General features: G+C 36.3%; 1 protein-coding gene across 1 annotated transcript in view; it reads left to right on the top strand.

Moving 5' to 3' along the window:
* Positions 1-21,489, top strand: part of Tfap2d (transcription factor AP-2 delta) — a 58,115-nt gene that overhangs the window by 19,958 nt on the left and 16,668 nt on the right. The window contains exons 5-6 of the mRNA XM_034521607.2: positions 9,941-10,082; positions 14,975-15,088. Coding sequence (XP_034377498.1) covers positions 9,941-10,082; positions 14,975-15,088 — 256 coding nt within the window. The remainder of the gene's footprint in view (positions 1-9,940; positions 10,083-14,974; positions 15,089-21,489) is intronic.

Raw genomic sequence — 21,489 nt, 5'->3', positions numbered from 1 at the left:
GGATACGATATTTAAATATTACTTGGAGATTATATCCTTAAATGTCTTCTTTCTTGCTACTTCCCTGGTTTGTCTTTTTACTCCTCTTCATTTCAATATTTTAATCAGTTTTGTGGTGAGGGAAGGTATTTTCTTATAGATGAGGAGAAACAGGATGCTACACAATTTCATCTGCACTTGAAGCATGTGAAAGTGTTCCTTGGACTCCTCTTCCTACTTATGGAGAATATTAGAGTATGTGTGAAGCTCTTAGCCTCAGTCTTTGGTCCATTGGTCATTTTCATTCTTGTAAATAGTGAGGCTTACTGAAAAACTGACATCTTTACCAATGTCTCAGTTAGGGTTTTACTGCTGTGAACAGACACCATGACCAAGGCAACTCTAATAAAGGACAACATTTAATTGGGGCTGGCTTACAGGTTCAGTGGTTCAGTCCATTATCATCAAGGCAAAAGCATGGCAGCATCCAGGCAGGCATAGTGCAGGCAGAGCTGAGAGTTCAACATCTTCGTCTGAAGGCTGTAGTCAAAGACTGACTTCCAGGCAGCTAGGGTAAGGGTCTTATAGCCCATGTCCACAGACATACCTTCTCCAATAGGGCCACACCTTCTAGTAGTGCCACTTTCTGGGCTGAGCATACACAAACCATCACAACAATGTTTTTTAGTTTTTTTCTTTCCTCTTAAAAATACCGCTTTTCAGAGACTGTATCTCTGATAATGGGCTGTTCAGACACCTAATTTCTGATTATTTTCTATTCCTTGCATTCATCAATAGTCATAGGTCTTATTAATCAAATCACAGATTATATTTAAATATCAGAATCTTAAAATTGTCAAAATTTAATATACAAAAGTCATTGAGTTCAAAATGTAATCTTTCTAAGAACAGAATTTTGCTCCTTAATTTAATATTTTAAAATAGACAACATGTGCACATGATATAAAACCCAAATGTTACAAGGGGATATACGCTCTGTTTCAAGGCAGCCACTTCCTTTCACAGAAGAAAGTGAACAACTTGTCTCTCTGTTCTATTTATTCTAAGGATATAATTATGTACGTATTTACTTCATTTTTAAATGAAATTACAGTATTGGTGTCATGCAGTTGTGCTTTATGTTTTAGTACTTAGGCTTCATGGACATTCTTTTCCTGATACATATGAGTTGTTTGTTCTTTCAGCCATTGATGACATAACATCGAGTAAACACATTACAATTTATTTTTATTTTTAATTATTTTTTTAAATTTTGAGTTTACAATATCATTGCAATATTTCCCCTATTACCTTTATGCCTTCCAAACCCTTCTATGTACTTCTTTTTGCTGCCTTTCAAATTCAACACATCATTTTTCATTAGTTGTTTTACGGACAAGTAACATTATATAGATTAAGCTTGTCACACTTATGTATTTAGGAACACACACACACATGCACACACACACTACACTTTAATGTGTCTTCACCTTAATATGTCTAAAGCATTTTCAGTTTTGACCATTTAAATAGTGCTTTGATAAATAGCCTCCTGTTTGTATGATTATACAGACACCCAAGAACATTTATGATAAATTCTTAGGAACAATGCTTCAGAGTCAAAGGATAGTGTGCGTGCAGTTTTGGTAAACTATAAGCAGTTTATTCTCAGTTACTGTTGTAAATGTGTAGCCTTATCACACTGTGGGTAAGACGTTTGCATGGTAGTGCCTCCCTGTGCTTTGACATAAGAGATGGGAGCTCAAGTTTTTAGTGTTTGCTAATTGGATAGATTGAAAAAAATCTCTCTCTTAAAATTTAGGTTCAATACAGGCTTAGACTTATGAGCTGTGCTTTCTACACGCTGACTTTGTACAGTCAGTATATAGGGTAACTTTTCCATATTTTAAAAATATAACGAAAGTTGATTGTTGCAAACTTCCTTATCACCAGCCCTCCAGATTTCATTTATTCACTGTTACAGAGCTTTTTGTGCTTGTTTATACCCTTCATTAAAATTAATTACTGTCTGGTAATTTCAGGCATATATGTATATAGTGTTCTTTAATCATAATTCCTATCCCATTATCCTCTTTTCTTCTAACCATGTTCAGGCATTTGGCATGCATGATAATATGATCATATTTCTCATGTAATTCTTGAAATTTCAGTTTTGACTTTAGTATATTAAAAAGGTCCCTCTAGTCTCAAAAATAACAAAGAGCATCATCCTATTTATTAAAAATTACTTTGTGGTTTTACTTTTTATACTTAGATCTTTGATCCATCTGGGATTTGCTTTGTTGTTGGATCTATGGTATAGATCCAACTTTAATTCTTTCCAGATGGCCACCCAGTTGTCCCAACACCTTTTATTGATAATCCATCATTTCCCTACTAATTTGAAAAACAAGCTACGTCTTCCAAATACATTTCTTAATACTTTTTTGAGTAGAATGATGTCTTTGTTTCCCAGTGCTATTTTTTATCCTGTTACCATGTTTCCTTGTTTGTTTGCAGAACTAATATTATATTAGCCAAGTATGTTAGCCCCTTGTGAACATATAGCAGGATAGAACTTGCAATTTATTAGTAACTCAGTGGCTACTGCCTTCTTCTGATGTAATCCACAGACCCCTTATATGGGAGAATATGTGTAGTCCATCTGCATAATGCTTTCTTGTACTCTTAGAGAAGAGGGTATTTTGGGTTTTTTTTGTTTGTTTTGTGTTTTGCTTTGTTGTTGTTTTTTTTTTTTTTTTTAAGATTTATTTATTTTTCTGTATGTGAGTATATTGTCGCTGTCTTCAGACGCACCAGAAGAGGGCATCGGATCCTGTTACAGATGGTTGTGAGCCACCATGTGGTTGTTGGGGATTGAACTCAGGACCTCTAGAAGAGTAGTCAGTGCTGTTAACCATTGAGCCATCTCTCCAGCCTAAGGAGAAAGATTTTCAACCATAGCAGAAGAGAACTAATTCAGGAGTTTTCACAAAAAGCTCAAGTCATAATGAGAGATTAATTAATATTTGTGAAATCTAATGTTTTGGGTTTTTTTCTCTTTTTGTTAAGCAAAAATATGAATTAGAAGGATAGCAAGGATTCAGAAACTGTGTCTTCAAGTGTACCTTGTTTTATTAAATGTCCCTACTGACATAATAATAGACTCTTAGTTTCATTAGTTGGTAGTATGTAGCCAATGTTTCTAGCAAGTTTCTCATTTGTCTTTTGTGTTCTATTGCTAGCACACCTCACAAGACTGCTATGATTAACCAATAAAAATATTTGAGAGGCTGGTTGTTACAAATTAGGTATTCTAATAATTACGGGGCATTGAAGAAGGTACAGAACTATTGTGTTGGGACACACAATGTAAATATTTGAAAACAGTCATCAATCACCTAGAGAAATTGCCAGATTACGATATATGTAGCTTTTCCAGTGAGGTCATGTAGACTGCATTTCTTTCAGAAGAAGCTTGAACACATGGTAGACGTGTTTGCTTGGTGCTTCAGCTCTAGGGTTTCATTGTAATTCCAAATTGTAAGAAAATTTATTTGCAGAGCAGTGCAGACCTGTGATCACAGACATTTATGAGTCTGAGGCAAGAGAGTGACAAAGTTCAGGACCTGCCTTGGCTACAGAAAGAATTCAAGGCCAGTTTGGGCAATTCAGTGAGAGCCTGTCTCAAAAAGGAAAAGTGAAGAGGGGCTGAGGGTGAAACTCAGTTCTAGAATACTTTCTTAGAATCCAGAAGGTCTTAGGTTGAATCTCTAGTACTGCGGGAGAGAGAGAGAGAGAGAGAGAGAGAGAGAGAGAGAGAGAGAGAGAGAGAGAGAGAGAGAGAGAGAGAGAGAGAAATGTAAAGATTTGGATATTGTTAAATTTATTAATAGATACTCCTTGAAATAATCTGCTTTTTCACTACACATGAAAATTAGGTTGAAATCATAGATATGTGACCAGTATTTAAAATATATAAGTTTTGCCTTTATTGAAAGATACTAGATGTTGCAATAATAAATTAAATCTAATATTGAGGTAATATTATAACAATGACAACTGGTAAAGATTTTCTAAGGAATTAAAAGGCAAAAGCGCCATTTCACACAGACCATTGGTGAAGATTTAGTTCTAAAATGTACATTTTCCCTGAGGATACAATTATTTTAAAAGAAAAATTTCTCACACATACACACATTTAAAAACTCAGATGTATTTACTTCTAATGTATTTACTTCTAATTTAAAAGTAACTCCAGGAGCTGAAGAGATGCATGTGCAATTAAGAGTGCATGCTCCTTTTCTAAAAGATAAGAGCTCTGTTTGCTGTACTCACATCAAACATCACAAAACTGCCTATACCTCCAGCTGCAGGAAATCCCATGCCTTCTTCTGGACCCCTGTCTTCCAGAAACACACAGCATCCCTTCACAAAGACACACATGCATACAAGAGAATGAAAATAAACCTTTAAAACTAATAAATTTAGACACCCATTTCTTTTGTAACCCAAATCTCAGTATGACAGACAATTGACTTTTCATCAGAAAATACTTTGCCATCAACTTTCCACTTAATTTTTTAAAATGTTTTCCCTCCAAATTTTACTTTTGTTGTGGTATATGCAAAACTGAATCCCCAGAGACAAGCAAGATGCACGCTGATGTTCTTGCTGTGCTTTGGAATTCATCTGTATCTGCCTTTAAGACCATCACTTAGTAAGTGATTACCTAAAACATTGAATTGTCACTCTGTAATGTCACATTTTAAAGATGGGTATGTGTTACAGGTTGGCACATACACCCAAAAGCATTTTTTTGCAAGCATTAATATCATTGGCATAGACTTCTAAACTGAGAAGCTCTTAATATGAAATAAAATTAATCTGATTTTTAAGTTAGCATGTTGCTGTTTTCACATAAAAGGTTGATGTCTGAGTGACATAATAAATTGAAATAAACAGAAAGTCTAAACCCTCTCAGAACCATAGCAACTTATTCCATTCTTTGGGAAAGGAAGGCATCCCTGGCCACTTATATGAATAGGAGGGGAAATATTCTTGGTCCTTCCTTCTTGGGATGCTCTTGATATCACCGATAACTGCCCATTGCTTAGAGGCAGAGAAACACATATATTGTTATTTGCACAAACCAATCAAAACTCAGAGAAGCTTATCCAACACTTTTCCTACCCTAAGATTTGTTTTTTTTAAGCTCGTTGACACGAAAGCATCCGCTGGAAAGAATTGAACTTGATAAGTTGTTTTTTTTTTTGGGGGGGGGGGGTTGAAGACTGTGTGTTTTAATCGACAGATCCATTATTTGTTGATTCTAGGACTGTCACACACAAAGCTTTTGTGCAGTGATATACACATTGTAACTACATATCAGAATGTCTTCACTTGCCACTTCTTTGATGTCGAATCACTATACATCCTGTGACAATGTTACACTGTGAGCCACGGAAAGCGGTAAACAGAAGTAGGGGACGGGAGGATCTGGCTGTCAGTGTAAATGTAAATAGCAGCTGTTCTTCTCAAACTATTTTTAAAACTACCACGGGGTAGAGCTTTGTATAAAATGGGATAATCATCAAAGAATCAGGTCTCAGCACAAAACTCAGAGGGATGTTGCAGTCTTCCTATTTATCTATGTCAATGGTTCTCAACCTGTGGGTCGCCACCCCCCCCCCTCAGCCCCTCCTTCTATGTGAGTAATGGACTGAGCAGCTAATCTGATATGTGCAACTTTGCTTGCGCTGTATAGAGCTGGAAGCCCACATACCCACACTGTCATTGTGCTGGTCTGAAATGACCATCTTTTTTTTTTTTTTTTTTTTTTTAATATTATTTATTTAATGTATATGAGTACACTGTTGCTGTCTTCAGACATACCAGGAGAGGGCATCAGATCCCATTACTGATGGTTGTGAGCCACCATGTGGTTGCTGGGAATTGAACTCAGGACCTCGGGAGGAGCAGTCAGTGCTCTTAACCACTGAGCCATCTCTCCAGCCCGCATCTTTCTTTAAGAACTGCAAGTTTGTCTTCTGGTCAGGTGCAATAGCTGTATTTGTTGGCTCCAACTTTGACATTTCTATCTTCAAGTGTGAAATTTCACAAGTAATTCACTTTGTCATTTTTCTAGTAAAAGTAAGTAATCTATGCTATGTCCTTTAAAAAAAAGATCATTATTTTATTTCTTCTAAATATTCATGTATCTTCTTCCTGAATCAGAGTGATAAACTGTTGAGAATCAACATTTTTAAAATGCTGTTTCTTCTTTATAGCACCACCCAAAACAGTTAAATGTTAACTAAATTAATTTATTAATAATTAAATTAATTGATCAAATGTTAATTAAATATAAATTAAATACTCAAAGTATTAAATATTGAGGATAAAGAAACCCTTTATATTTAGTCATAGCATCTCTGTTTTAAATGAAGGCAATGATATTTTCTAATATGCAAAGAAAAACATACACTCAAGTCCCAGTATTTCTCATTTGTAGAGTATGGGGCATGCCTTAGTCAGCTAATTTACAAAACACTATCTGTTACTTCAATGATATGTTTACTTCATTGAGATTTTTTTCCTATTGAGTTAGGGTCTTCTGGAAAGTCTTATATTGTCAGAAGGAGAGAAATGATTATAAAATGCAAGATTAGAGGAAAAATCACTAGTAATATTAGCATTTATTGATAAATAAAATTTAAACATATTTACACCAAATGAAACTGCCTACTTTAAAAAAAAAAAAAAAAACATTGGTTGATACTCGTTCACATTGAAAATTCCATGCAGGTTGCCAACTACATCTGTGAATCAGATACAGCAGGTTACTTTGTTTAAACACTCTTTTCTGAAATAGACAAAAGTCACTTCCCCCCCAAAAAAATGTTTTTAAAGATATGTGTTTTTAGCTTGAATTGTGTGTTTCTGTGTGTAGAGATTTGCACGATAATATTGTTGTCTGGGGAGAGTAGGAGAGAGTGTGGAATCTCTGAGGGCTCAAGTTACAGGCAGTTGTGAACCATCCCACTTAGGTGATGCGAAAGCAAGCGATTGCCATCCTCTGTGAGAGCAACACACATGCTCAACCACTCACACACTCCCCCAGAGCTCTGCCCATTTGTCTAGCCTGTAGATATGAAGTATACAAATAAGAGTGAAGGTGCATCTTAGTGGGACGAATGCTTGCCTAGCATGTGCCCAAATCTGACTTTATATTCTCTCTCTCTACCTTTCCCTCACCTACACCCAACATATATACACATCATACCAAAGAGTCATGATCAAAGCGTCCCTAGTCTTATATCTCTTATTTAGCATAGATGGGGGGTCAGAGAATCTCAAGAGACTAAATATAGAAACTCAGTTAGTTATGTACAAACTGATAATTTTTTTAAAAAAATAGCATGAAGTTTAGAATTTCCTCTGAAAATAGCACGAATAGAGTTGTATAATTAATCGACATGTGATAGAGTACACTTAGTATAAGAAGAATAGACATATGGGGTTTTTACTATAAAATTCTTTCAACTTTTCTGTATGCTTTTAAAAAATGTGTCTGAGACAAAAATTTTGAACAGAATTTTTAGTTGTAAGAAACTTTAAGAGAACTTTGGGAGAGGGGGAACTACGTCCTGAAAACTAGTTCCTCAGCTCTCTGCAATCTTAAACAGCCTTCCTGGTCTTTATAGCTGTTAACTTTGTTAGTTTTCCCAAACCAAAAGCCTTGTTTTAAATAGGAAAACAGTATTTTAGTTAGAATATTTTATTGATGTCACCTGATCTGTTTGTATACACCTTTTCATATCTGTGACTGCCTCTCCTCTTAATCTCTTCTATTTTCTATTTTTATGCGCTCCCAGTGCTTACTCATCAACAAGTTTTCTGTTTTATGAGCACACAGCAAATTCAAGTCCACAACTTTTTCAAGTGTTAGGTTGGCCAGTTTTTAAATAAGTATCACATGATATTGTCATCAAGCTTGATTCTTTTTTACTTCTAAATGGAAACGTTTGATTAACTATGTGGTTATTGGGTTACCCCGCCCCATAATTTCTATCTTCTCCTCTGTTACCAATCATTTGATATTTGTAATACCACATCTCCTATCTCTACAACACCAATACACATGGGCAGGTATTGTATACAGTGCTTACAAAGATGCAATGAAAACCATAGATTGCTATTGTAGTACTTAAGTTCTTCCTGTTATGGCTGCTAGAGTTGCTATGACTATTCCAGTTTGGGTGTGTGTGCCTATGTTTGCAAGTGTGTGTGCATGTGTGTGTGCGTGTGTTTCTGTGCATGCACCTGTGTGAAAACATGCTAGATAGAGGTCAGAGGACAACCTTGGAAATCTCTTGCTCCTTCCATCTTGATGTTGGTTCAGAGATTGACTTCAGTGTTCAAGTTTATGTGGCAAGAATTTTACCCACTCAGTCATCCACCCTCCCCACCTCTTGTTTGTAGACAAGGTCTCATGTGGTCTAGTTTGCCTCAAACTTGCTCTGTAGCTTCCTGATTTTGTGTCAAACTAACGATCAAACCCAGGGCCTCATACAAGCTAGGCAAGTTCTTTAACACATCCCCAGGCCTGAGAAACCACTATTTTAAGTCCTGTTCTGTCTTCCTATTACATCTGATTAAGCATGCCATGAAAATGACTCAACAGTTAGGAATACTGGCTGCTCTTCCAGAGGACCAAGGTTCAATTCCCAGCACCCACGTGGCAGCTCACAAACAAGTTCTGGAGAGTCTGGTATTCTCATACAGAAATATAGTCGGACTAAGCACCAATGAAAATATAGCAATAAAACAAAAATTTTAAAAAGATTTCCCTGAATAAAGTCATTACTGAGTACATATGTAGCAAGATTTGATTTATATATTTGTGCATATATTTATACATTTTTTATTTTATATACTTGTGTGTGGGCAAGCCCTGGCACACAACGGCATGCATGTTTCTAGAGATTATATCTCTTGCCTTCTAGGCAAGCAGTTTACCACTGAACTGTATTCTCAGTCAGAAATTAGGATTTTTAAATAAATTTTATCTGTCAGGTAAGACTTTTGATTAAGCAAATTTTAGAAACATTGACCATTACATTCTAGAATGATTTTCACCAGGAAATATGATTTTCTTAGTAAGATATTTTTATACCACTTATTAAAATTTTACTTGCACTCAATATTTTATGGACAAGCAGAAGTTGTTTATGATTCTGCTGTGTTCTGCATTTTCCACAGCAGTACAGTACATCAGAGCCTTCCAAAAGGCCTGATGTTGATAGTATTTTAGTCATATAATAAACTATCTCTAACACTGCTGTGTGAAATTCATGAAAGTACTTTATTTTATAAACTAATAACTTTCAAAGTCTTTGAGTTCATTGCTGTATAATTTGATCAGTCTCATGAAAAAGTCATCAGAATGGCTTGTCTATAAATTATATACATTGGTCTGAGCAGCAACAAATATATATACATATGTATATATATATGTATATACATATACATACATACATATATATATGTATATATATATGTATATACATATACATACATATATATATATATATATATATATATATATATATATATATATATATATCCAAGGAGCTTTTTCATTAGTGATCATGAGTAGAATTGTGGTGGACTGAGACATTCAAAGAAAGGAGGCAAAACTCCTGAGTCACAGATTTGTTCTGTTTTACCTGGAGAGTTCCAGTTCCTTTGTTTTCATTGTCATGCCTCACAGATGCATGACACCCTCCCAACCACCCTGCCAAGTTTGTTTAAACTAGATAGAAACATTGTTTAAATTAGATAGAAACAAAATGTTGCAGTTGACCACAGCCAAGTCTCAGAGTTGGAGAAAACTTACAAAGTTGCCCTTGTAAGGTCAAATATGGATAAGCCAGTGACTTGTGTTTTCTGCCAACAGGTGAAGCTTTGCACTTGGCTCGGGATTTTGGCTACACATGTGAAACAGAGTTTCCAGCCAAGGCAGTAGGAGAACATCTCGCCAGACAACATATGGAGCAGAAAGAACAGACAGCAAGAAAAAAGATGATCCTTGCGACCAAGTAAGTGCTGTGGAGATGACTCTGTGCACCTTCATCGCCAGTTTTCCTGTCTTCTTTGAATGACAGTCTAGGAAGTACAAGTTCTCTAATAACAAGGGGGCTCACATTCTAGCAACAAAATAAATTCTACCATAATTCTACCATCTGCATGAAGGCATCAAAGTTCACATGATTAGAAACTGGACTATCAAGACAATTCCTATTAGAATATGCAGAGATTAGGCCAACTAGAGGGCTCAACAGCTAATGTCACTTACCTCCAAATGCTCACAAACATGAGTTCAATACAAGATCTCATGTGATGGAAAGAAATCCTGAAAGTTACCACCCAACTTCCAGTTGTGTGTTATCACATGTACATGCATGCACACTACACACACACACACACACATGAGAAAGAGACAAATATATTAAAATTTCCAACTCTACATAATATACAAAATTCTTTCAGTGACATAACCAATCACTGATATCCATCTTTGATAAATAATATATTTCACTGTATTTCAGGATAATTTGTAAAATACACAGTGACAGAAAAATTTTGTTACATGCATTTACCCTCCTAAAGTACCTTTGTTTCTAGTGTTTGGTAATTTACCAAATATTTTTGGCATAATTAGGAGAATTGTTTCAGCAGAAAGATAGAAACTAGGTGCATCATGATATCTATTATTTGGTTGAAAGAAAACTTCTTCACTGGATTATAAATAAATATGCATAACAGTTTATCTATGTTAAGGTAAGTCAGAACACCCAGTGATCTTAATTAAATGTTACTTTAATAGCGATCATCAGTAGAAACACCAAACTTTAAATCCATAAATCCGCTAAAAATTTTAACCTCCTTAAGGACAATGATGTAAGGGACAAAGTTAGAATGTTGTGAGTCACTGAAGATCATCTTTGTTACATAATTCGTAACATGACGTTTTTGTTTCCAGACAAAAGAGTCTTTTCATATCTCAGCTTCAGAAAGGAGAATTTAAATAAGAATGAAAGTAGTCCAAATAATAATTCCCTAACTGTCCTGTGGAGAGGGTGGTAATTACCACTGAATCCTACAGGATTGTCATCTGTATTTAAGGACATAAGCTGTCCTGTGTCCTCAAAATAAGTAACAAGATTATAAAATCCAATTGCTAGCTAGAGAGCGCTGTCCTGTGCTGAATTATCTAGCAAGAGTTCAAGCTGGCAAGGTTTGCTTTTCACTATTCACTCACCAATTTGACTATAATTTGCAATGCTGTCTGGACAAGAATGAGGTTGGGCTGTAAAACTGTAAAATGATTTATTCAATGATCTAAATAATTGTTTGTGTTTAGTTGCTTAAAATATGTTTCAATCTGAAAGAAAAATGAAGACTTGAAACTAGTTAATCTTTGGGGGGGGGAAAGACTGTAATGAGTTCATATCCTTTGTCCAAAAATCTGGAGCGTAAGGCTATATTTATGTTTTTAGTTAGAAATATAAAACAATTGTAGCACTGTATCAGTCTTATGTAACATGAAACCATAGAAATGGTGGCACCACAAAATGCTATTCAAGTAAATTTGCACTCAACTATTAAAACAATTACTATCCTGAAAGCTATCCAGTTTCACTTTAGACAGAGGAGTTCCATAAAAATAAATAAAGTAAATTCCTAACAACACACTTGACAACAACAACAAAAAATGAGTCTCAATATCTATAGGAAAAGGTCCCAAGAGCAGACAAAAGAGTCAGAGACACACCCACTCCCACTGTTAGGAGTCCCACAAAACACCAAGCGAACAGACATAGCATACACAGAGAATCTGGCGCACACCCATGCAGGCCCCATTCTTGCTGCTTCAGTAGTGTAAGCCCATGAGAGCCTACATAGTTGATTCAGTGGACCATATTTTCCTTCTGTCCTCCATCGCCACTAATTCCTACCATCATTCCTCCCCTTTTTCCACTGGGTCTCCAAGCTCCGAGGGGAGGGACCCAATAGAGATCTGCAATTTAGAATCTCTCCAAATAATGTCTGGCTGTGGGTGTGGCTCTGCACCTACGCCAATCTACTGCAAGAGGAAGCTTATCTGATGATAACTACACAAGGTACCTATCTTAGGTCTTTGGGCTATCCAAGGTCCTGGGAATCCAAGCAATATCGGGCATGAGCTCCCTCTTGTGGTATCAGCCTCAAGTTAAACCTGACATTGGTTGACGGTTCCTACAAGCTCTGCACCATCATTTCCCCAGCACATCTTGCAGACAGGACCGATTGTAGGTCAAAGGTTCTTTCACTGGGTTGATACCCAGGTTTCACTTTCCTTAATCTACAGAGTACCTGCCCACAACAAAGAGACTAGGGGTCAAGGCTCCATGCAGGCTCTTGCTCTACCTCTCTGTGTTCGGTGAGCTGTTTGGATGCTGTCCTCAACCATGGGGCCTTTTTGTCAGTTTTCTGTCTGTTGGTGTCCGCCCTAGCATCAACCTAGTTGTTTCAGGATCTCCACAAAAGCCCCTCAGCCAACAACCCAATCTAATGCAACCCTGGCCCATCACTATCCTGCCTTGATACAAAAGATAACCAGTTCAAACTCCATGTCATCCACAATTCGGAGTCCTCACTAGGGTCACCTTCAGATTCCAGGAAGTTTTCATTACATTAAGTTTCCACACATCACCCCCCATATTCCCTATTTCCAGCTGCCTCTCCCTGCACACTCTCACACCACCACCACCACCACCACCACCACCACCACCACCACCACCACCATGTACCCATCCCTACCCACCTCCAGTCCACCCACACAATCTATTCTATTTCCCCTTCACAGGGAGTCTCATGTATCCCTCCTAAAGCCCTCCTGGTTATTAAGCCTCTGCAGATTGCAACTTATCATTTACTTAACCACTAGTATCCACTTGTGAGTACGCACCATGTTTGTCTGTCAGGGTCTGGGTTACCTCACTCAAGTTGATTTTTTTTTCTAGTTTCATCCATTTGTCTGCGAATTTAACAGCTAAAGTAATACTCCATTGTGTAAATGTACTCCATTTTCTTTATCCAGTCTTCGGTTGAGAGACATCTAGGTTGTTTCCAGTTTCTGACTATTATGAATAAAGGCACAACGAGCAGAGCTAAATAAATGGTGTGTGCGCATGCTTGTGGATGCACACACACACATGCACGCATACACGTGTGCATATATGCAGGCATACAAGGGGAGGTCAGAAGACAACCTTCAGGAAGTTGGTCCTCATCCTCCTCCATGTGGATCCAGGAAATGAAACTGGATCCTCACACTCAGTGGCAAACAGCTTCACCTGCTGAACCACCTACCCAGCCCTCTTGTCACCTATTAAATAAACAATTGTCAGGTGATTTGAAGCAGAATTATTATTACACTAATGGTCATTTGGAGTGATTTGATCTTTCTGCATTTGCTCATAATGACAAGCAAAGCCAAACCTCTGTATGTATGTTTTTGCACCGGGTGTTTTCTCTTTAAACATTTAGTTAGTTAGTTAATGTATATAAATACACTATTGTTCTCTTCAGACACAACAGAAGAGGGCATGGATCCCATTACAGATGGTTGTGAGCCACCATGTGGTTGCTGGGAATTGAACTCAGAACCTCTGGAAGAGCATTCAGTGATGTTAACTGCTGAACCATCTCTCCAGTCCCAAACTGCTGTATTATACAATAACCTCCATACAATAACAGATAAACATACAAAATAACTGTATTATTCCTCGAATAACAGATATTCTCTTCTATATATGAAGAATGTGTTTAGAAAATGTTTTCGTATTTATTGATTTCATTATATCGCTGCTACATTCATTCATTTTATTATATGTATATTTTTAAAATATATTTTCTGGCCTGGAAAATGTCTCAGTGGATAAAAATTTCTTGCACTGTAACCATACAGAATGAAAATTGAATTCCCAGAAGTCACATAAAACCAAGTACTGGTTCTGTTATCCCATTGCTCCTACAGTGAGAAAGGAGGCAGAGACAGGATAGTACAAGGATATCATGGGCCAGCTACCCTGGTGTGTGTGCAGGGACAAAACAACAGAGGCACTTTCTTATAAAAGTAGAAGGTGAGGTTTGATATTGAGGCTGTCCACTGACCTCCACAGGTGTACCATGGCATGTGCATACCCACACTTACACATAAAAACACCCATATGCACGCGTGCGCGCACTCACACACACACAGACTTTAAAATAGTATTTTCTTAAATGTTATGTTTCTTTACAATTGTTTCTGCAGGGCATTAAGTGATAGTTATGATACACAGCAATGTTTTTGATTACACATAGGCTAGAATTCATAACCATATAAGACAGGAAGAATGGCGGGAAAAGGTCTGCAAAGTACCAGCTGTAACAGAATAGTGCATAGAGATTTTTTTAAGACCGGTGGAATAATCTGGGATTAAGAGATCATTGGCTTCAAACAAATTATATTGGGGGACAGAATTTTTCCAAAGTTAACTTGAATTATGACTTTGAATGATGTAAGCCTTTAGTTAAAATTGTCTATATTTGTGATGTTTTTAAAATACACACACACACACACACACACACACACACACACAAACATTTGTAATCTTTTACAGACAATTGCTATTTACAGTTCTCTCATATGAATTTTCTTTTATCCTGCGATTAACATGTAAAGATGCACTTTCAAAATGAACATGGATTTGGTCAGTGTCTTGGAGAATGCGTTACTGTCGTCTTCTGGCCCTGCAAAGTCAGTGCAATGGAACTTGAGACTGCTGACTGAAAAATCCTCCTCATCTCCTTTAAAGGGGGAACAGACTTTGATAGATAATATCTCATGAAATTAGAAGTTCATTTCAAGAGTGCAATTTAAACATTGTAACCTTTGTTGTAGGCAAATTTGTAAAGAATTCCAAGACCTCCTGAGTCAAGATAGATCACCACTGGGATCTTCCAGACCTACTCCCATTCTAGACCTTGACATCCAGAGGCACTTAACACATTTCAGGTAAGACAGCTTTTCCCATCTGCTTGGAGTCTAGGCAGCTAAACCACACCCAGCCCTCCAGGATTCTGTACTGTCATCATAGCTCCAGTTAGAGATATACTTATATTGATAAAATAATGATTGTTCTACTCTGTTTGGAATGCTATGACAAGATACTCTATACTGGATAATGTATAAAAGATATAAGTGCATAGTTTAGATTCTGGGACTGGGAAGCTTGAGAGCAAAGTGTTCGCAGAATCTGCTGAGGACCGTCTCTTCAGATCCTTTAACTGAATACTGTGTGATGAAAGGGGCCAACAAACTTCCAAGAGGCTCTTCTTAGGGACATGAATCCAACCTTTTAAGACTTAATCACCTCCTGAGGATGCTCTTTTTGGTATTATATTGGGGTTCAGTTTCAGTGTATGAATTTGAGGAGATGAAGACACACATAGACCACAGCCGTGACAGCCTAAATATTTGAGGCTATCAAGTTAAGAAAATATAGTGATTGAAGCATTTTAGATCAGAAAATTTAATACCTTTTATATTTATCAAAAAACTATGCTTCATGGAAGTGAATATTATTAGATCAAGAATACTAAGAAACCTTTGTGCACGATTCTGAAATCTTTTAAACAGTAATTTATGTCGATAGGATAAATTGTTAAGTTAACTCTGATTGAAATTAACTAAATATCAATGACTAAATCTTTAGGAGTACATTAATGATTTCTATAAAGTTAGAAAGTATGAATGACTCTTTTTTTCTTAGATTCATTTATTTATCTGATGTATGTGTACGCTGCAGCTATCTTCAGACACACCAAAAGAGGGCAGCAGATTCCATTACAGATGGTTGTGAGCCACCATGTGGTTGCTGAGAATCGAACTCAGAACCTCTGGAAGAGCAGTCAGTGCTCTTAATGACTAAGTCATCTCCCTAGCCATGCATAAATGGTTCTTAAACATATGATACTGAAATGAATTATTAAAAGCATATTTTAAGTTTCCAATTCTGAGATACTTTAGAAATATATAGAATATCTTTCTGTTTAACTTACTCTCTAGATTTATTGAAAGAAAATTTTCACTGCTTAGATACGTTTCCACTTCAAAACTCTAAAATTATAGTGTTATACAATATTCCTCATTCATACAAAAAATAAAACACTTTATTTTCTTTTAGATATCATTTGGTGGAAAATATAAACAATGTTAATGAGAGGTTACTTCATAAGCTGGAATGGTGGGCACACATATAATTAATACCAATTCTTGGGAGGCTGAAGCAGCAAAGCATTGAGAGTTCAAGGACAGTTCATAGACTACATAGAGAGCCACTGTCTCAAAAATGAGCAAACAAAATTAATATATACAAGAACTGAAAATGTTTCCAATACCTGCTTAAGGTTTTTTTTTTGAAGGTTAAGAACTATTTATTAGATTTTGAAAGGAAAAGCTCAGGGCAATAAACCTATGAATCTTTTAATTTTTTAAAAAATTCCTTTTACTATTTTTGGAAAATAATTTTTTTTCTACAACATATTCTGATTATTGTTTTCCCTCCTCCAACTTCTCCCAGATCGTCTCCACATCCACAACCATCCAAATTCACTTTTCCCTCTCTTATTAGAATACAAATAGGCATATTAATAATAACTAATAATAATAAGTTAATTAATAAACCAAAACTGACTAGGATAAAACAAACAGAAAAGCTGCTCGGGATTATAGGACCATTGAAGATGATGCACAATTATCTACCTAATAAACGCTTAAGTAATTTTGTTTGTACAAACGGAGCATTGTAAACACAGTATTTTCTCTTAATTTGCCACAGTTCTACTCAAGGTCCCATAAATACAATCTTTTCAGATTCTATTTAGGATTTATTTTTCAAAATTGTGCAAGACATAGTGTACGTTTCTCAGAGATTTATCTGCCTCTCAACGGAAGCGTTAGGGACAAGTGCAATAAAGCTATGAGGAAAAAGAATGTCTAGACATTTCAGAGCACAAGGTTTTAGAATCATGAAAGCCACTTTCAGACTCAGGTCCCATTATGGGTGAAATGGACTGTGTGGGGTAACTTTCAAACTTTTGCTTGGGTTCCTATATAAAACCTCTGTGTTATGTGTAGTAATGAGCTGAAATGAGACAGGATATAAATTTAACACTTAGTAAATGTTGTATTGCTTGTCTCCAGCAATGATGCAAGCTTAAAAGAAATTGGTTCTCCCAGGGTTATCTCCACAGTTGTGTATATTTATACATTAAAGGGTTTGTTAGATGCACATGTTAAGTTATTATTATTATTATTATTATTATTATTATTATTATTATTATTATTATTATTGTTTATTTAAATTGGGATCTAACGATGTTTGCAAAGTTATAAATTCATAAGGATTTTACTATTGAGATGCAGAGAAGCAGGAGGCTACACCATAAGGATGAGTTTATTTCTAATTAAGCGTGCCGATACCATCATCTTACAGTGACTTCATCTCTTCTGGACCAGAACAAAACTGGGCTTTAGCCTGAATATCAGTTTCTGAAGGAAATAAATAGGTAGAAGACTTTTATATTCAGCCCAAGCTTGCTAGCTTGTTAATACTTTTGCAAGCTATAAACTTAATGCCACAAGTGTGTGTGTGTGTGTGTGTGTGTGTGTGTGTGTGTGTGTGTGTGTGTTCTATGTGCAGATGTGCATGAGGGGGCCCCAAAGGAGGATGTCTAGGCTCCTGCTTTTTCAAGCTCTACCTCCTAAGACTGGGTCTCTCACTGAACCCACAGCCTGCTCCTTTGCGGCTAGACTGGCTGCCTAGCTAGTCAAAGCACAATCCTCCTGTCTCCCTTCCTTACAGTGCTGGGAGTTACAGATGCAAACACTCTGCCTGTAAGCCATCTATCTCCCCAGCCCACAGAACTCTTTAGAGCAAACTCTGATTTCTAAAATAAGAAGTGAGCAACACTGCTATGGGCTTTATATTTTCTTATTTACCTTGCTACTTAGAATATGGTAACAAGGTGGTATTTACCAGGGAACTAAAGAACTAAATAGCCAGAGTGGTGAAGCACACTATTAATCCCAGCTCTCCAGAGGTAGGCATATCTCTGAGTTCAAGGCCAGCTGGTCTACAGGACAGTCAAGGTTACACAGAGAAATTCTGTCTTGAAAGAACTAAATTGGTAAATGAGATTATAGCTGAGATTAAAGCTCTCAAAATATGTGGCTATAGATTCTCAATCACAATTTGAATCATAAAACTATACGTTTAAATGTTCTAAACTCCACACTTAAATACACTAAATGTATAATAACAGTTTTAAGAGCAATTAATAAATATAGTAATTAATAATGACTTTAGAATAATAGCATATCTAAATTTTAGTGTTTATACTTGAGGACTTTGAGTATCTCAATTGTGATTTCTTGCTTATTTTTCTTTTTAAGCATTTATCAGAATTTTTATTTACTTTTTCCTCACATTCCAGACTGTTTTATTTGTATAAAGCCCTCTAGTTTCTAAGGGTACTGGAAGTCACTGGGTTTAAATTTCATTTTGCAGAAAATTTCCTAAAGTCTATATTTTGTAAGTTGTACTAAAAACATAAAAATGTATCCCATCTTCTTTTTTCATTTGAATTCAGCTCTATAGTTAAACATATTTACATTGTTGTGAGAAGAAGCTCCTAAAATTTGTATTTTACGAAACTTATTTATTATATCCACTTATAACAATTTCACATTTCCCCTGGCTCTCTGGCCCCAGAACACTTCCTCCTACTTTTCATTTCTGTGACTATGATTGCAAACTATACAATAGATGTCTTTTATGACTACTTATTCAATCAGGCACAATTTACTGTGGGTGCATAACTGTTACTACATATGTCATAATTCCCTTCCCTTTAAGACCATATGATATTCCAGTATGAGTGTACCCACACCTATTATATTTGTTAGCTTGTAACTCAGCCTTCTCTGCACCTTTAATTTGCACCTTCCTAAGAACCAATAATTTTGAACATGTGTTTGTAGGTTTGTTAGCCATTTGTCATGGACATATATTAATTAGTCTCAAGTTCCTCGTTGGGTTACTGATTCTGTGCTATGCTGAAGGGCATCATTGTTTATTTTTTATATTAACCTTTTATATTGAATATTAGATTCACAACTTGCAAATTCTTTCTTATCTTCAAAAAGTTGCCTTTTCCTACTACTGAATGTGTCTTTGAAGCAAATTTTTAGATTTTTGTTGTAGACTAATTTGTATATTGTTACAATGATTGTCTATGCTTTCTGCCTTACATCAGAGAATACTTGCTAAATCCAATGTCTCGAGGATTTCTCCTACGCTGCTTCTAAAAGTTTTACATTTTTAGAACTTATATTTAGGTCTTTGATCCATTTTGTGCTAATTTCTGTAAATAATTTAAAGTTTGCAACTTTGCTCTTTCCTATGTTAAAATTATATCATTTTAAACACAGCTGTCAGTTTTCAGCTACAACCCAGATTGAAGGCTCCTGTTGCAGATTCATAGGATTTAAATGTATGCATGGTTTCACTTTGCATGCCTTTTTAAAAGCAACACTAGCATTTTAATCAATGTAACTATTGGAAAAATTCACAATTTTAACAATAAACATTTTAATAAGAGGTTAGTAAATTATGACTCATTACCCAGCCCTAAAAAGACTATATAGTTTGTAAGTGTGGTCATTCAATTTGGCCTCATAGCAAAATTACCAATGAAGCTCTTTTACAAACCTAAAGGATTATAGCCAATGTATCAAAATAGAACTCTGGGATTTATGTTAGTTTCCAATTCTGATAGCTAGGTTTGAGAAGCCTAATCCTAAGACCTTCCTAGCTTTTAACATTTTATTTCATCATTTGAAAGAAACATGACTCTGATGTCTGATGCATCTTTTAAAACATGTGTGTGTGCACGTGCTATCGCATGCATGGAGGTAAGAGGACAGTTTGCTCTAGTCAGTTCTCTTCTTCTACTATTTGGCTCCTCAGAACAGAAATCAGGCTGCAGCAAGAGCATTGATCTCCCAAATCATCTTTCTGGACCACAAATTCATTTTTCAGAAGAGGCAATTTAAAAAATGTGTGAATTTGTGACTTAGATAATAATATATTGAAAAGGTTCTTCATATATGATTTTGCTAGTAATCTGGGCAAAAGTGCATTAGACAAGAGTGTGTCTTTTTGTTGTTGCTGTTGTGGTTGCTGCTGCTATTGCTGCTGCTGTTGGATTTTGCTGTCAGTGGCAACTGATAGTAGTGGAAAGAGGACCAAGAGAAACACGTTAGTCTGCCTTGCAGTTAACACAGGCAATTGGCAGAGTTGGGTTCTCTACAATTTATGCTGAGAACTAGCTGGACAAAGGAGTGCAGAAGAAACACGATTGGATAGGCATAGAAGCTTCTGTAATTAGTAATTTCCATCTGTGTTACTATTTTGTTTAATCAAAGTCTTCGGAGTACTCGACATACCTTAGAGGATTGTGGATTCAGTATCTTGAGAGTTGTGACTTACTTTCAGCAGACTGTGTTTAGACAATGAGGCAGAGTGGGAAGGGAGGTGATCTGGCCCTGTAAAGCAAAGATAACTATCTCTAGTTTTTACTGCAAATGACATATCATTGTGCTCTAGAAAACTGTGACAATAGTAGTGACCGCTCTTAGCAGTCACACACAGCCTTCAGAGATGCTTGTTTCCATCAGGTTTATTCATCATTTATCATTTACTGAGTACCATCAACAATCGGGATTGTCATAGCAAACACAGCAGACATCACAACACCTACCAGGAGCCGGAAAGAGATACGATTGAAGTCTGCAGGCTGCTCCCATGGACTGTTTCTGGTGATGTCAATTAGTACATGATGGTATAAGGCAGGAGGAGAGGAGAGGGGAGGGCAGACAACTCAATTGAAAACCCAAGCCCTAATTGTCTGAAGTCTTTAACAGTTTATTTTTTGAGATTCAAATAGATTGTAAAAATATGTCCATTCCTTGTGTCTCATTTTCTCATATTCTCCTTGAGTAAGGGGTCACAGGAGCACATGGGTCCATATAAATAAAAAGTTAGAACACCATTGATGCTCAACTCAGAGAGGTTGGGCCTGTCAGTAAAACCAGAATTCTATTTCAGCACAAGCCTTGGAAGACTAAAATCTTAGTTCTCACTTTGTTTCACTGTGCCAATGGATAGTGTATAAAGATGAGGGGTCAGTACATTATTTTGGAACTTCTAAATTAATGGAAAACAAATAAATATAAAGCTGGGGTTTTGTGGCTTTATTCTATAATCCCAGCATTTGAGAGACTGACACAGAAAGATTGCCATGTGTTCAAGGCCAGCCTAGGCTATATAATGAGTACCAGGTGAGCCAGGG

The sequence above is a fragment of the Arvicanthis niloticus genome, chromosome 17 (genome assembly GCF_011762505.2).
Source record: "Arvicanthis niloticus isolate mArvNil1 chromosome 17, mArvNil1.pat.X, whole genome shotgun sequence".
Lineage (NCBI taxonomy): Eukaryota > Metazoa > Chordata > Mammalia > Rodentia > Muridae > Arvicanthis > Arvicanthis niloticus.
This window is presented reverse-complemented; position numbering and strand designations above follow the sequence as displayed.